Here is a 16391-nt window from a genome sequence, read left to right as displayed (position 1 = left end):
TCAGATGCCAGTGCTGCTGGTATAATAGAGAGGTGTGCTGGGATTCATGTGACTCGTCAGGTCTCATTCCTCTGCAGGTCTTGGAGGGGGGGGTGGGTTAATGGCCTGGAGCCTCATGATCAGTGATTTGCAGGAATACGCAACTGATGGTGGGTGAGGAGTGAAAAAGCATCCTCAGAAAGCAGAACTTTTTAAATGCACGGCACCAGTTCCTTTATGGGAATATTGGCATGAAAGTTTTCTGCACAACTTGCTTTAAATCCACCTGAGTGCAGCTCATTATGACTGATTTATGACACCGAGCAGGGCTTTAGTCATTGAAAGCCGGGAGCACAAATCGATGTGGAGGGTTGAAATGTGGCAGCAGAGCTGGATCTCCTGCAGAGGAGAACTCCGTGCTCAGTACCGCCGGGTGACTAATGTTCTGCTGGTCATGGTTTTGCAACCAGATGACACAAAAAATATAATTTGCATTTTTCCCTTTTTTATTACACCAGATGATTATCATTCAAAGGCTTTCATCAGCGTCCCTGTAAACAATTACTGATTGTTCGTTTTCATACCTGAGGAGCTGTTTCATTCGGAACAGCTGCTGTCATTTATTCATTCAAACTTAGTTTAATATCTGCAGGGCCCTTTCTGTTCGAGAGGAGGAGAAGAGTTTCCTTCATGTGCTTCTCTTAACCAGTTGCAGGCTCACCTGGATCTGGGTTCTTCACGCAGGGCCAGTTCCACTTGTTACAGGAACACGGAATTGCTTCGAGCCCTCAATTGACCTCGGAATAAGGACGACAGGCAGGGAGATGATGAGGTTTGAAATAAAAAAAAAAAATGTAGGCTTTCGTTTTCCATTTTCAAATAAGTTTAGCAATTTACCTTCTTTTGCTCCGTGTGTTGAACTTTTCACTTCCCTCGTGGTGCTGGACAGAAAAGGACCAGGGTTTGTTTTTCTTCTCACTTGCACTAATTAAACTGTTTGCGTCTTAATTTTACTTTTTCCAAATGTCGGCAGTTATTGCCGAGGCTTCTCTTTATTGGCCAGCGTTGATGTGAGATATCGTAGACGCCATCACACCAGTGCTGCACCAGTGACCCCATGAAAACACGCGTTTTAATGGTTTGTTGGACGGACTGGACGAGCTCCTGCACGTGGCGAGCGAGGAGAGAATGCAATCTCGAGGCTATTACTTTTTCCATCTGTGTCTTTTAAGAACCCATCCGCCCTCTTGTCCCCACCTCCCTCTCCTCCTCCTCCTCCTCCTCCTCTTGCTCTTACTCGCGCGGACGTGACCGGCCACGCGCGTTCTCCCCCCTGGTGGCGCAGGTGCCACAGCACATGTGCCAGGTGAGCGCACGCGGGTGGGGGGGGGGGGGGGGGGGGGGGTTCAGGTCCATCGTGCACGTGGTAACCCCCCCCCCAGGTCCACCTTCTGTCCAAACCAGCACCTGAGGGTCCTGCAGGAGGAGAACAAATAAAAAAACCCAGGGAGGGGGGAGAAGGAGCGGCGGAGGAGTACGGACGCGTCTTCTTCTCTCCTCCCCCTTCAGACCCCACCGCCTCTCTCCATCTCTCCCTCTCTCTCTCCCTCCCTCCCTCCTTTCTTAAACTGACATCGGGTCTGACTGGAAACATGACAACAGAGAAGCCTTCCTCCTCCTCCTCCTCCTCCTCCGCGCCGCGCTGCCGGACCCCGACCACTTGAAACTCCAATAAGCAGGCGCACGGAGGGAAGGAGGATCGCACAGGATCCTGTCAGCGGGAGCTCAGAGGGAATAACAAGAGACCTTTATACCACTCTCTCTCTCTCTCGTACTCTCTCTCTCTCTCTCACTCTCTCTCTCGCACGCTCGCTCCTTGCGCATCGCAGAACCTTTCAGAAAGTGCTCGTGCTCTAACTCCGGGCAAAAGTTACCATGTACGTGCACGCTTTGATACGCGCGAGCCTTGGATTTGTGGCTCTCTGCCTGGTCGCCTTTGTCCAACAGTCCGCTTCAGGAAGTAAAAGCACTCAAGGTAAGTTTTCACCTCGACACACACAGCTCCTTTTTTTTTTTTATTCCAACCCATCGTGTGGCCAGGGAACAGTTACTGGCTCCTGCTGGATCGCTGGGTTCCTCCTGAATGGGTTTACTGGGTGCGTTGGGAGAGATGACATTTATAAATATTAGGATCTTTTGTCTAAATAAGTGGAAACGAAGTTGTAAGTTGATTATTTTTGGAACGTGGAGGAGAGAAAAGTGACTTTGGTGAATCATTTCTTTTTTACTTCTTTAGTTTAAATCCAGCAGCCGCCTTCTCTCTTGCTCTCTGTGTTGTGCCACTGTGCTCAGCTCCTTTAGATTCCTGCAGATTTCCCAAAGCAGAGGAAACATAATGAGGCTTAAATGAAGTTTCACAGATCTTCAAACAGCCTCAGCAGTGTGAATGGTTCTGTCTCATAGCTAATCCTGCAGGTAATTGAAGTGCGACTAGCAGGAGGTATTTGCCACAGTCCAGACAAGTATTTGACACCGGCCTGCAACACACACATGGAGGAGCCCTGTGTCTGTCACACACACTGCAGCTACAGTACAGCTCTGCCCGGCCGGCTGCCCTCTTGCTCCCCTGTCTTGTGAGAAATTATTCAGAGCAGACGAGAGGCCGCCCCCCCCGAATCAAAAGCCTGGCACCTTACAGGAACAAGACAGACACGGTGTTATACACTCAATTTCAGATCCGCTCAGCCCTCTTTCCCCCCTCATCACTTAATTTTCCCACAACACAAATGCCAAGCCGGAGCTGCCAGAAAGTATTTGCATGCAAAGACACATCACGGTTTGTGTGTGTGTGTGTGTGAGTGCGTGTGTGTGTGTTGGTTGTGGTTGGTGATGTTTTGCACACACAAAAAGACATCTCTCAGGCGGTCGACACGGCAAAAAGAGAAAAGGGGGTGGGTGACTATTTTGCATCCTGGGTGGTCTGCCCCCACTTGTGGGAAAACTCAATATTTACATTTTGCAATTAGAACTACTTTTCTCTCACTTTATTTTCCACAACATCGATTACACACTTCATTGTGGTGTGGAATGCTTCTGTGTGAGAGTCGCTCGGCGGTGGCGTGCACCTGTTTGCTGGTCTCACTGGGAAACGCCGTAGATGGCCACTTGGTAGGCTTCTCCTCCGGGTTCCTGTTCAAGCAGCTCTGCAGTCTGAAGTTATTTGTGAGCATACTTTGTGCCCAAGTGAAAATAAATACAGCGTTTGACGTCGGTGGCAACTCTGTGGCACGGACACGTCGGCAAGCTGGGAGCAATTTGGAAAAACGCCGAAAGGGAAAGGTGAAAAACGCACAATTTATCAGCTCAGTATTTATTTAACGCAGATGTCTCTCTTCTTTCGTCATTGTCAGTCTGATCCTGGCACAGGGTTTCAGCCATCGGTCATTGCTCTAGGAAAAAAAAGAAAAGTGAAGGAGCAGTGGAATTGAGGGAGGGAAGATTTAGGGATGTGGCGGAGGGAATGACAAAGAGGGGAAAAATGAGACCGGGGGAAACAGGAGAGATTAAGGGTGCAGCGACGAGACAGTGTGAGCGATCGGCACCAGGCGAGGAACAGAGGAGGAGAGGAAAGAGGGGAGAGCCATAGACGTCATGGCAAATCACTTTCCCCTCGAACAGAGTCCGGGAGCTCCTTCGCTAATGCAGCGAGCACCAAGGCAACGGTTGGTGTGGGGCTGACATGCTGCCGTGGCTGGCTGTGTTGGTGTAACCTCTGCTCCGGGGCCTGGGGGTCTAAAGACGCGGGGCTGCCGGAGCGGGGAGGAAGGCCAGAGCCGGGGCCCGGGCCCACTGTGGGAACCGAGCAGCCCTGGCAATATGAGGCCCAAGTGACGGGGAGGGCTTACCTCGAGATGCTGCCCCTTCTGAGCGACCCCCCCCCCCCACATCCTCCACACCCTCCACACCACCACCACCAGCCTTCCACCCACCCCCAACACCCACTCACCCCCTTTTTTCTTTTTCACCCAACTCCTGCTTTGTTTGCTTTGTCCCCGCTTCCTTTCCTTTGCACTTAATGAAGTAGCTGCGCTTTTTTCTTCTTCTTCTTCTTCTTCTCCTCCGTCAGCCATAAGCAGCGACTGCATCACACCCACCGTGTCAGAAAGCTCCCGTCGGCCGGTGTGCTACTTAAATATTGTTTTGCAGCATAAAGGCCGTGCACAGGTTCCCCTCGGCCCCCTTCACCGTGCGTCCTCCAGGCCCATCCAGCCCACTTTGCGTTGGCTGGATATGCTGCAGGTCTGTGTAAGAATGCCAGTGTCAAAGTGTGTATGTGTGTGTGTGTTTGTGTGTGTGCCTTGGCTGTGTCCGTGGTGGTTCATACATTACTTACAGCTGCGTTAGAGAACCAGTTCAATTGGGATTTTTACTTTGTCCCCTTGGCCTTGAACTCATGAGCATTTGTTCTTCAGCTGGAAAAAGAGAGGGGTGGAAAGAAATGACAGACGGACAGGGGCCGCTGCACCATCTTCTCTGAAAATGGCCGGTCGCCTCGTTTAACATCTTGACATCCCCTCCACTCGGGCTGTGTGGTTTCTGCGTCGCCCCCCCCCCCCGAGTCCTGACAAGCTACTGCAGTGGTATTTGTCGAGTGGCGACACTTATCCCCTCAGAGACTCCATGTGCCTCAAACCAAGCAGACACATAAGTCCCAATTGTCTGCGATGGTAACGTAGCACCATTTTTTCCTTCAGAGTGATTTAAACAGCCGGGCGAATGGAAGATGTATTCAGGTCAACCAGAAAAAAAAGACTTCTCCTGTCGTCATCGGGATGCCCTGTGTCTTTTTTAGAAGTAAAGAACTCTGTGGATCAGGATGTAACTCCGGCGAGGTGTCAGACTTTATTTAGTCTTACCTGCTTCTCCCTGTCTGAGCCCAATTAAAGCAGATAAGCTCCCAACCTGCGAATGTTCCCCCTAAACAAAAGAACCCTCCGAGCTCGTCTCAGTCTGTGGCTCTCTGCAGCCGACCCGTCGTGTCCCGGTGTCGAAGGCAGGTGAGGCCCCGGGGCGGCCCGCGGCCCCTCGCCGACAAGAGAGCGGAGGCGGATTAATCCGGCTTCACTTCACCACTCAGCCGACACACTCAGGAAAAAGCATCAGCCTTGACAAGTGCTGCGCCGGCACCACCGTGCGTGTTGTTACAAAGCAGCCGAGAGAGCAGGGAGATTATTATCCTGGCAAAACGGTGGAAAACGCTCGATAGAAATTCTGTCCGTGAGCAATGTGGTATGAATCACCAAGGGGACTTTGATCTATGGGCGTGTTGCGAGTGAATGAGGATGACGGCGATGAGTGATTTGAGACTGGATGTTAATGATGGCACTTAGCAGGCAGAAGAGCTCTCGCTGCCCAAAGGGAGGCTCCGCTACATTTGGAGAATCCTTAGAGCGGTTCCGGCGCATTGTGCCTAGTCCGTCTAATTCCTAGCTCCGGTGTGGCCAAGCCGCAGCTTTATACAAACACTTGAGTTGAGTTTTAGGGCAGGCAGGCTGCAGCGGCCACGTCCAGATCGAGCACCGTGTTTACAGGCACGTGTAAAGTCGGGGCTGTCTGGCACAAGCTGTGACCCGAGGCGATTCCGAGGGCTCCGCGTTCTGGACAGTCGCTCACTTTCATCCCGGGGCCGCTGGAATGTGAGACCAAGACATTTTCCTCTCTGCAGCAGAGTGTCAACGATTCTGGCCTTAAGAAATCTGAGTTCCCCAACTCGAGGGCTCGAAAAGGAGAATTTCAAGTGCAGCTTCCAAATTATTTATATTTAAGCAAATACACAAAACAAAGTTAATCTCACTTCAGAGGAAAAGGTCCCAGATTGAAATTACACTCTTCTGGCTGGGCTACGTCTTACATTATTAAATTATCTGAGAGGGGAAAATAGGACAGTAGATCATGTTTTAATCAGAGTCTGACATAATTGTTTGAGGTGAAGACTACAAGCAAAGCAGCGAGTGGCTTTTTCTTCTTCTAGTGTTGAACCCTGACTCAGCTTCCTGCAGTTGTACCCGGCTTCTTGCCAAGTGTCCAGTGGGATTGGCTGCAGCTCCCCAATGACCCGCAAATGAGAAGCAGTATAGCTGGATGGATTCATTTATGCTGCATGATGCAAATATGCTCTTGTCGTCAATCAATCAGAAAGAAAGCCATTTAAAATAAAAGTGCCCATTTTTGGTCACTTTACTTTCTTTCCCCTTTCATCTCTTTCTTTTTTGATTTCCTGATTTCGCTTTCTTGTGGGGAGGAGACCTGACTCACAACAGGTTCACTCCAGCTTCATAAATCACTCTATTAAGTACTTAGGAATAAAACCAGGACAAACAGGCTTTTTGAGGGCCCTCCCTCAGTGGGGCCCTGGGTAGATCGCCCCCAACCCCCCCAACGCCCCTGCTTGCAGACCCTGCAGATTCCCTGTTCCTCCCCAGGGGACCGGATCAGCTGTTGAGACCCCTCTGTCACGGTACCTCTTCTCCTCTCCTTGAGCAGACTCACTCTATCTATCACTCTACCTTGTGACCCTGTTTCTCACCTCATTTCTCTTTGGCGCGACAGATGATGGGATTAATTTCATTACAGTCGTCTGAACCGCTTTGTGTTTTCGTACCAGTGTCCAGCGGTGAGGAACGTTCAAACCCTCGCACTCAGGAGGAAGGAGTGCAGAGCCTGTGTGGAGCTTGTTTATTTATCGAGGCTTTAAACTGAACAATATGTTCCAAATGAGGCCTGTGATGCTTCTCTCAACTGTGGCATTGTGGTTAACATCCCCGAAAAACTCTCTCCCCTGTTTCCCATCCCTCTCCCCTCTCGCTGCCTCTCACCCCGGCACTGGCCTTTGTTCCGCGTGCAGATGCGGCGCTGTGCTGACAACTTCCCTGTTGGTTTCGGGGGAGGATGGAGTCGCCGTCGACAGCGCTCTGACCCCGTGAGTCTCGAGCCCCCTCCACGAGCGCCGCCGGCTCGCTGAGGAGCCTCAGTGCTGTCCCTCAGCCAGCTGCAGAGACTCTTAGATCATTAATTCTCTATCCCCCCCCCCCCCACCGCTCAGCCCACATTTGTTTTTCTTTTGCATGTCTCACTGATTGGGGACAGTGTGATTCAGGAGGAGGTATCAGGGAGATTGTCCCCACAGCCTCGGCACTTTCCTGGGACCCACGACTGACTCCACACCGTCGTTCCTCCTCTCGTGCCCTCCTCCCCGCTCCCTCCTGTGACCTCTCGGCTGAATAATGGGTCTGCGTCTCTATTTGAGAGTTCGAAGGGGGGTGGGGGGGTCCGCGAGGGACATCATTAGGATGGTCTGCGGTGGTCAGCGTTGTCGGAGGGGGGTTGGGGGTCAGAGAGAGCCTTGTTTACAGACTGTGTGTGTTTACATTCCTGATGGTGAGCGCCAGCTTTAGAGACTGCTGGAAGTGAAAGGAAATGCTCTTATTCTGCTTAGTAATGGAAAAATCCAGCCCAATACATCAAGGAATCCAGATGAGAAAAAAAAAAAGAGGAAAGTTATTTATGTGGTGGGCCCTGGCCAATGCATTCTGGGTAGAAAGGGGGGAATGACTTCACTGATGAATTTGAGACTTCCTCAATGGACAGAGGCCTGGGAAAACCCATATGACACTCTGCAGTGTTTAATCACCTCTGCTGAACTCCAGATATATATTTATTGTAGACTGTAATAGCTTCTAAATATGATTAATGGCAAGTAATGTTTGTTCTTGTGTTTAAATTGTAACCATCCGTCATGCAGACATTTATGGGCTCCATCTAACAATTATTTTCATTATAGAGAACTTGATTATTTTCTATTAAATGTCAGCAAATAGCAAAGAATGCTCATCGGTTCCCAAAGGGGACGTCATCCGAAACCCAAAGATATTTAGTTTACGACCACAGAAAAGCAAGACGATGAGAAAATGTTTAAATATGAGAATCTGGAACCAGAGGATTCTGGGCCTAAATGACACAAATAAAAGAACTGATCAATTAAAAGATGTCTTATCTAATTATTGCAGCTCTACAGCCATTTACTCTAGGGTAATTCTACAGTCCCGGTGGCTGAAATATTCTAAATAAAAGTGAAAAGCTATTTATATACATATATAATTAATTTATTTGTGTCTATTGGTTCACATTACTTCATAACGATGAGGACATGTAAGAAATATGTGCAGGACATTTAATAGGCTCCACCGTTGAAGGTGAAAGCTTTTGCCTGAGCCTTATAATTTTTCTTTATAATAAAAAAGTCCACACAATTCTACTTTTGTCATAAGCCAAGTTGGAGTCTCCATACATGTCATGGTGCTGCAATGATTAACTGCAGAGTTCACTTGAGACCATAAAGCAGGTGACGATTCACCACCAGGTTCCGCTACCTTATAACTTTTTGTGTAGTTTTTGTAATAATCATAATTTCTAGAAAAAAAAGCTTTTTAGATTTGACAATTTAATGCTTTACTTCGTGATAACTATGTTTAGTTGCAGCCGTACATCCGACAGTTATGTGAAAAGCCCCCTGCAGGTAAAGTCCGGACCCGATTCTATCTCCACATGAACCCCTTGTTTTTTTGCCTCCCTCTGCGAAGGTATAACTTTACAGATTCTATTTTTTTTTCTCTCGCTGTGTCGTCCTACTTATGCAGTCTGCTAAAGTACAGTACAGACTTTGATTGAGAGGCCATTAAACGCCTGAAGCAACTGTTAAAGTGAAATGTTTGCCCGGAGTGATTGTGCTGTCTCTCAGCGTTCAGACGACGCGGACGTCCAGTCAGTTCCAGCCCGCTGAACTTCACAGCCTCTGAGCTTCAGTAGTTAATGCCTGCTTCAGAGCTTACACAGAGAACCACTTTATTCCCCAGTTTGACAGGAAACATCTAAAAATATCACACTTGTGCTGTAATTGCTACGTTGCCATCTTTTATAGTTGGTACTGTATCTGGCTAAAGCAACCACCAATGAATGTAATTGCCGTGTGCAGAGGGGAGAGTGTCATGTCAGTTAGCTCTGGTCGTATAAATATAAGGTACACAGCTGGACTAAGTGCCACCCTACCCGCGTATAAAATATGCTGCGCGAGGCCAAGAAATCATTACCGGTGAAGGACACATGCCACATGGAGGGTGAGAACCCCCCCCCCTCCCGCCGGAAAGGTTCAAATTAATTTCCTGTCTCTTCGCCTCCTAATGGGAACTGTTACAAGCTACGCTCAATTATTCAGTGTTGTATGTATTAGACCTCTGACACATGATGTGTGTGTCACGTCGGCCCCTCTCTGCGCTCTCTTAGTATTACTCCATGATTCACTTAATTACTGTAATAAGTGTTTTCCTTCTGGAGGTGGTCCGGAGGTCTGCGAGTCACAGTCTATTAAGGCCACACATGCTAAAGGACCAGCACCAGATGCTTCGGGTCTGTGATCAGAATCTCAGAGAATCCACGTTATTTATTCACGGAGCTGGAGCCTGAGCTTCCTCCAGAGATGTTTTATAAATGACACGAGGTGCGTCCTCTCGCTCTGTTACTCTGCAGTCGCCGGGTTCATCGGAGTCGCTGGAAAACACACACGGCATTAAAATCTCATGGAAGCGGTAACAGATTGAGGAATTACATAAATAGAGCTTGTATATGTTCACTTGACTATTGTCAAGACGTTGAATGAATCCCGGAGTACACATCCATTATATACAGGTTTGTTGAATACAGAAGCTTAGAGATGTAGAATATGTAAAAAATGTAGTACTTTGGACTGAAGCGGAGCAAAAACCTTGGAAAGTAAATATTAGAGTCAACAATTGCTTCCATATTTTCCATTTTTGATTGACAGGCAATTAAAATGTTACAAAATAATATTTAGATTAGATAAAATGTAATAATCCTCAGTTTGGAAACTAGTTGACTCTTTGTGTGTACAAATATGGGACTTAATAGACAGTTGTTTGGCATTTGTCGTGGTTTAATGTTGTTAATGAGTGAATAAACAAATACACAATACTGAAACTAATTAATGGCAGGTTGAATAAGCGCTGAGGTAATGAGGAACAAATTATTAATTTAGAAAATAAAGGAGGAAAGTATAAGCAGCACTCAGTTTATCACAAACCTCCGCCAAGGCCCAACAGTCCTCTTATGTAACCACATTAAAAAATTCACCCCGATCCAGATTTGCTATTTGGATCTGCTCCTAATTGCACACACTCATAAATATAAAGAAAGATGTTGAAAAAAGCCATCACGAGGTTAAATAAAAAAGTCTGGATTTGCCCACTGGTTTCGGATCTGGAGCAAAAGTAGTTCTTCCTTGAGTGATGCCCCCCCCCCCCCCCTTTAGGAAAGTTCATGGAAATCAGTTCTGCAGTTATTCTGCTTAATTACAAACGCAGATGAAAACATGACCTACTTGATGGAGATAAGAGTCGTTTTAAATTTCAGCAATTTAGTATTGAAGTTGGAGGAACTTTGGTTATTTAATTCCAAAAAGACTTGGGACAACTATTGCAGCATAGGTTGGATCAAACTTCAAAAACTTGAAAATGGGGGGAGTCCATTAACTCCTGGACCTGGCTCTGTTGCATGGCTCCTCTACCTCTTTCAAATTAAAGTTTAAACGTACAATCTGAAAAACAACAAACCAAATCAAAGACCTATAGTTCGATGAAATCGTGAAGCAGTGTGGAATCATGGCAGCTTCGATTTATTTGTCCTATCATCTTCTTAGGTCACCTGGTTCTTTTGTGTGTTTGCACTTTACTGGTGCAGCTTCAGTAACAGAAGCAAATGGAAATGAAGAATCATGACAAGTGACTTTATTAAAACGGTGAAAGGAAAACCAGCCGACTAGCTGGCTTACTTTGTGTTTTTCCCTTTTCATACGTCATCTCTAGCAGAGACAGCTGAGGCAGATAGGCCGCCTGTTAAAAATGCTTCCAGCTCCAGCCGAGAAAGAGACACCGATAACATCACTGTGACATCATCATAGGGTCTTTTTCTTTTTCACATTTTGGGAAAAACTCCCTCCGGGACGTTACACAACTGTTTTTCCTGGGCCGAGGAGTAATCCTTGTGCAAAGTAAACTGTACCTCACGAGGTGCAGCACTTTAATAAAAACACAAGGCACAAGGAATAAATAAGGAAAGCATGGGTCGGCATAAACAAGAAGTCGATTTGCCACAGTTAATGTCTTCAGGCATGTGAACATACTGTCGCTCTGCTGAGGCCCGGCCGGCGTGTTCCTCAGATTAGTCTGAGGCTTCATGGTTGGTGGACATAAGCAGGGAGGCACCCGGGGGTTTTGAAGTTGTGATCACAGGTTTTCTGAAAGCCCAGGATCAGTCGGTGGTCATGATTCCTAAACATTTAGAGTGTGTGAAGGATGAGTGTAAATATCCCGAATGGAAGCAGTTGATATTTTTATTCACAACTTTTTAGAGCCTTGCCTGACAGCCAACAGTGTGTCCCTTCATTAGCTGGAGGGGGATCTGGGGCAGCAGAGAGGGGGGGGGGGGGGGGATGCTAAATTTTGTGTTAATGTTGACGTCTGCATTTCATCAAAACCACCTCTTTTTTTTCTGGGAGGAGGAGGAGGTGGAGGAGGTGGAGGTGAGAGAGTCTCATGTCCTGAACAACTTGAAAAATCGGCGACACTTTCACACTGTGCTGTGATAATGTTTTGCGACAAGCAGCCGTGGTTCCTGTTCCCGTCCGCAACCTGCTCCTCACTTCCTCTCAGGCCCCCAGACCAAAGGAAGGACTCACATCACATTATATCAGCCTGTGCTACAAAAAGAACTGGATGTATACACACTAAGTATTCACATTTTAACGTGACATGTTTTATATATTCACTTTCCCAATGGAAATGTGGTCTCACAAATGTGTTTTCGTTTTGACTCAAGCACATGATTGTATGTATGTACATTTTTACTGGTGTAAATATGCACACCTCCCCTCCGCTCTAAGGTGTTGTGCTTGTTGTGCACATTGATGTTGATTTGCACCAGAAGGCTGTTTTTACATTCGTTTGCAGAGCGGGGGAAACTGAGAATTGAGTTTTTTCCCTGAACATGGAGACATCTTGTGTATCGTATTCAGATTTTTGAAATCAACAATATTTGCATGTTGGTACATTGTGAGAGAGAGAGTAAAGCCTTGTTCATACATGACTCCATCGGTACTACAAGCAATAACTCAATGCACTCTATGTTGCAATATGCTCACAACCACTAGTGGGCGTCTTAATCGTAATCACTGCCAAACACTGCATTATTGTACGCAGGGGCGGACTGGCCATCGGGAATACCGGGGACATCCCCGGTGGGCCGATGGCCGAAAATATAAATCCAACGGCCCATCACTATGATGTACCGGCCCACGCCCATCATCGCATCAGCCCTACAATGGTTGAAACAGCGGCACAAGCGTAATTTTCTCCAAGAGCTATACCTATCTATTCGCACTGACTGCTTTTATACTGCTACTCGCAATCGGTCTTCACACTCATGGTGACTATTTTTCGATTTTTTTTTAAGTGTCTTTTAATATGTGTTTTACAGACTTCGGAAGTCCAAAGTAAGAAAAGATCTCCACCTTATTAATAAACACCTCTAAATTGGTTCTTACACAGCCGAAGTGTAGAGAATTTGGATTTGCATACATACACGCAACGCGGCACCCAGTTATACGCATGCGCACCGCCGTGTATTGAGTGGGCCGGTCTGACAGAAACTCCCGGGCCACTTTTTTCCCCCAGTCCGCCCCTGATTGTACGTGAGGTTTTAGTGTGGCTTACCTCCAAGTAATCTAGTTGCTTGATGAACTCCCAGCTCCACGAGTCATAGAGACGCTTGTAAAGGCGAATGAGTGAGGCGGCTATAGTTACAAACAATTCTGAGGTGCAAGACCAAGAACCACCACTGGTTAGGAATTGACAGATGCCATGACATGATTTCTGGCACACGCTCCATCCTGCCGGCGACACTGCAGGGGCTGTAAACCAGTAAAATGCATTTTTAAAACAAAGAGAATCAACGTAGAATATGTTTGTCTCTAAATATATCTGGTGTGTGGGGATAAAATTAATGTTGGTACTAATATTGCATTGGTCAGAATTTGCTGAGACTGCAGTAATCAGCTGCTTTGCTTTAAAACAAATTGAATCAGTTTGACAAGAATATGGATCATTTAGAACTTATAGATAAAAGAGGTTTGCATATACACACTATACAGCCATACTGCTCAGTACCTACAGTAATTACCCTGACCTTATCCCCCTCCTGCACGGCCGCAACCCTAAGTACAGTGTAAGTGTGGTTCCAAGATGGATAATTACAATACTTGTTCCTGTGTAATTATCCATACATGACAAACACCGTGATCCAGAGAACACCTTTTTTATGGAATTGAACCCGGCACCCTTCCTCCCGCGCTGCGAGGGGCTCGTGAAAACGAAGCATTTCTTCAGAAAAAATGTCATGAAAGAATGTTTTTGTCTCGAATGCAGAAAAAAAGCCGGCAAACGTTCAAACACTGCACACGGCCACTCTGTCGGGGGGGCAGCTGAATGTTTTATCGCCCTCGCTGACTGAATGCATCACTTGGTCCATATTTCTGACCATTATTTTGGAGCTGGCTGCGGGCGCTGCGAGTAAAGCTACACCTATGGGTGTCCCAGCTCCACTCAGTCTATTTCTGTCTCCAAAGGAAAGGTGATGGGTTGGGGAGGGGGAAGGCGGGGGGGGGGGCGGGGAGGGAGCAAAGCAAACAGCGAGGGTCTCAACACTCAAAGTAAACATTACCCTATGTTTGAACTGCACACCTTCAGCCCCACAATTCTCCCACACACTCGCGCTCCCCCCCCCATCCCTCCCTCCCGATTCTGATTCCTGCTTGCACCCCCTCAAGCTGGCCCAGTTAAATACACTGCTTATCCCAGAGCCGCCCCATTAATCAGGGAGGAAAGCAACTCTGACAAGGTCTCACCTCCACGGCCAGCAGCAGCCCTTAGCAGCCCCCCCCCCCCAATCCCCGGACTTACATGTGGGGACGGCTCCGGAAAATAAATGAACTAATGACTTTTAAGAACAACCTTCCTGAGAGGACCTATACCTACAATATAAAGAAAGATGTTGAAAAAAGCCATCACGAGGTTAAATAAAAAAGCCTGGATTTGCCCACTGGTTTCGGATCTGGAGCAAAAGTAGTTCTTCCTTGAGTGATGGTCACCTGTGAGGATTAAAGAATGTTTTATCCGGCCACTTTTAATCCAGTTCTAATAAATCCAGGCCCGTCTAGGCCTGCATATCCACAAATGAAAAGTTTGCTCTGGACTATGCAGAAGTTCACTGAGGGATTTGGACGTCTGACACGCTGCAAATTTAAAGTTTTATTGAGCGTACAAATGCAGCATGAAGGAAATCGGTTTCAGGAGAGAGGAAACATGCGTGGATTCTGTGCGACTCGGTTTCAACAAAATCATTGAATTCAATATTCCAAGAATGTCAGTGGGTTTAAACACAGACTCAAGCTATTTGTGGCTTTAATATGCTCAAGTGCATGAACCACAGGGGAGAGCTACAGCAGCAGCAGCAATATTCAAAATGACACATCCCCCCCGGGGGAAACTGTTTAAAACATCGGAGCGTTGCCCAACATCTCTTTCTTCTTGGCTTTTTTGTTGTTTCGACTCTGTTTATTCATCCTTGTCTGGAAGCGCTGGCTCCGTCCTCCGCTGCCTTAACTTGTTCCCAACAACTGTGACTCCTCAGCTCAAAAGAATGAAATAAGCTCTCAATGAAAAACACAATCTTTTCATCTGAGGCATGAGTCAATTACCAGGCCTGCATTACTGAGACTTTGTCTCAGGCTCTCACAGGAGCGTCCTCTGGACCCGACCGAAGGACGGATTCATTCTGACATGTTTATTTCCACGGCACAGGCAGTTCGGGTTTGTTGTTCACGTGTCCGTCGGATCAGTAACTCTCATGGCTGGATCTTTTAAACAATGCTTTGACGGACATGGATGATTATGATCTGTGGGCCAGGATTTCTAAATTTGTATTTGTCTCATTCTGTGGAGCTCACACCAAAGACAAAGGGGGAATGTGGATGTGTTCATTTTGACATTAGTGTTCATTATCATTTCCTTGAGACCCACTTGATGTACAGATCAGGGTTAACAGATCCCTCTGTGTTTGCACTGGCTGTTAAATCATTGCTCACAAGTTGATGTTCATTGTTAGTGAAGTGTTGTGTCAGCGTTTGAAAGCGTTCTGGCTGCAGCCATTATCATTCTGCTGCAGGAGGAAATACCTCTAGCTTGTTTGTGTCTTTTTTTAACCAATCACAATTCTCCTGGACAGCACTTAATCCAGGATGCTGCGAGAGGTGCCACCAGAAAATAGTCATGGGGGGGAACAATAGACTGAATATAAAGATGGACGACACGTCTCCACTTCCTCCCACTATCCAGACATGAAGCTAAAATACCAGAGTCTACGCAGTAGCGATCGGGGGGGGGTTGGAACCGCGGTTTCGAGGTCCTGCTCTCGACCAATCACGAGTCAATATCAGCTGTCACTCATGACTTTCAAACTTTTCTATAGCAGCAAATAACAGATTAAACCCAAATTTACTGGCAGCGTTGTGTTGACTTACGTTGGTCCATGTCTCATCCATTAACACGGAGAAGGCAGGGTTTATGACCTATACTGTAGCCAGCCACCAGGTGGCCATTGCAACGCTTTGCTCTCACTTTTTTTTGGGTCGGGGCAGGGGGGGGGTCGGGTGCCATCTTTATGCCACAAACGGCCGTAAAAGACGTATGGGGGGGGGAACAGGCGTGAAGTGGAAGGGGAGGAGAATGATGCCTAAAATAAGCGACCAATGGCCGGCCTGCACCCTACGCTCTAACATCCGGTGAGTCCGACGAGTGAAGTGTCAGCCTGTGCTATAACTGTGTCAAAGTAATATTTGCACAAAGATGCGGTTGTGGTGCCGTGGAGCCGTCGCTGATTGATTGGAAGGGGATTTTTTTTTGGTGAGGAGGGAGCAGGTTTTGACACAGCTCGTTACATAATGTCACCGGCTCAGGTGGTTTTCACCAAACACAGAGGCAGTCCTGTTGGTTTTAAAACCCGAGGTGTGGAGGGAGCAGCTCCCTGCCATCATTAAAAATGTGACTGTTATCATAACACGCCAGTTGCGTAACATTAAAGATGCTTTCAGCTCAGGATCTGCTGCTTTGAATTTTGCACTCAAACAATTGCCTGCAGCAGCCACAGCATCAAAGTCTTTTCAGACGGCAATTTGAATGAGGGAAAAACAGAGGATGTGGTGGAGGCGTGGATAAGTGACATTGTGTGTG

The 16391-nt window shown here is 47.1% G+C and overlaps 1 protein-coding gene across 2 annotated transcripts in view; it reads left to right on the top strand.

The window, feature by feature from the left end:
• Positions 1-1661: 1661 nt before the first annotated feature.
• scube3 (signal peptide, CUB domain, EGF-like 3) overlaps positions 1662-16391 on the top strand; it is a 73277-nt gene continuing 58547 nt past the window's right edge. For both annotated transcript variants that reach the window (XM_062391576.1, XM_062391575.1), the window contains exon 1: positions 1662-2014. In XM_062391576.1, coding sequence (XP_062247560.1) covers positions 1915-2014 — 100 coding nt within the window. In that variant the 5' untranslated portion in view covers positions 1662-1914. The remainder of the gene's footprint in view (positions 2015-16391) is intronic.

This window comes from Platichthys flesus, chromosome 7 (assembly GCF_949316205.1).
Source record: "Platichthys flesus chromosome 7, fPlaFle2.1, whole genome shotgun sequence".
Taxonomy (NCBI): domain Eukaryota; kingdom Metazoa; phylum Chordata; class Actinopteri; order Pleuronectiformes; family Pleuronectidae; genus Platichthys; species Platichthys flesus.
This window is presented reverse-complemented; position numbering and strand designations above follow the sequence as displayed.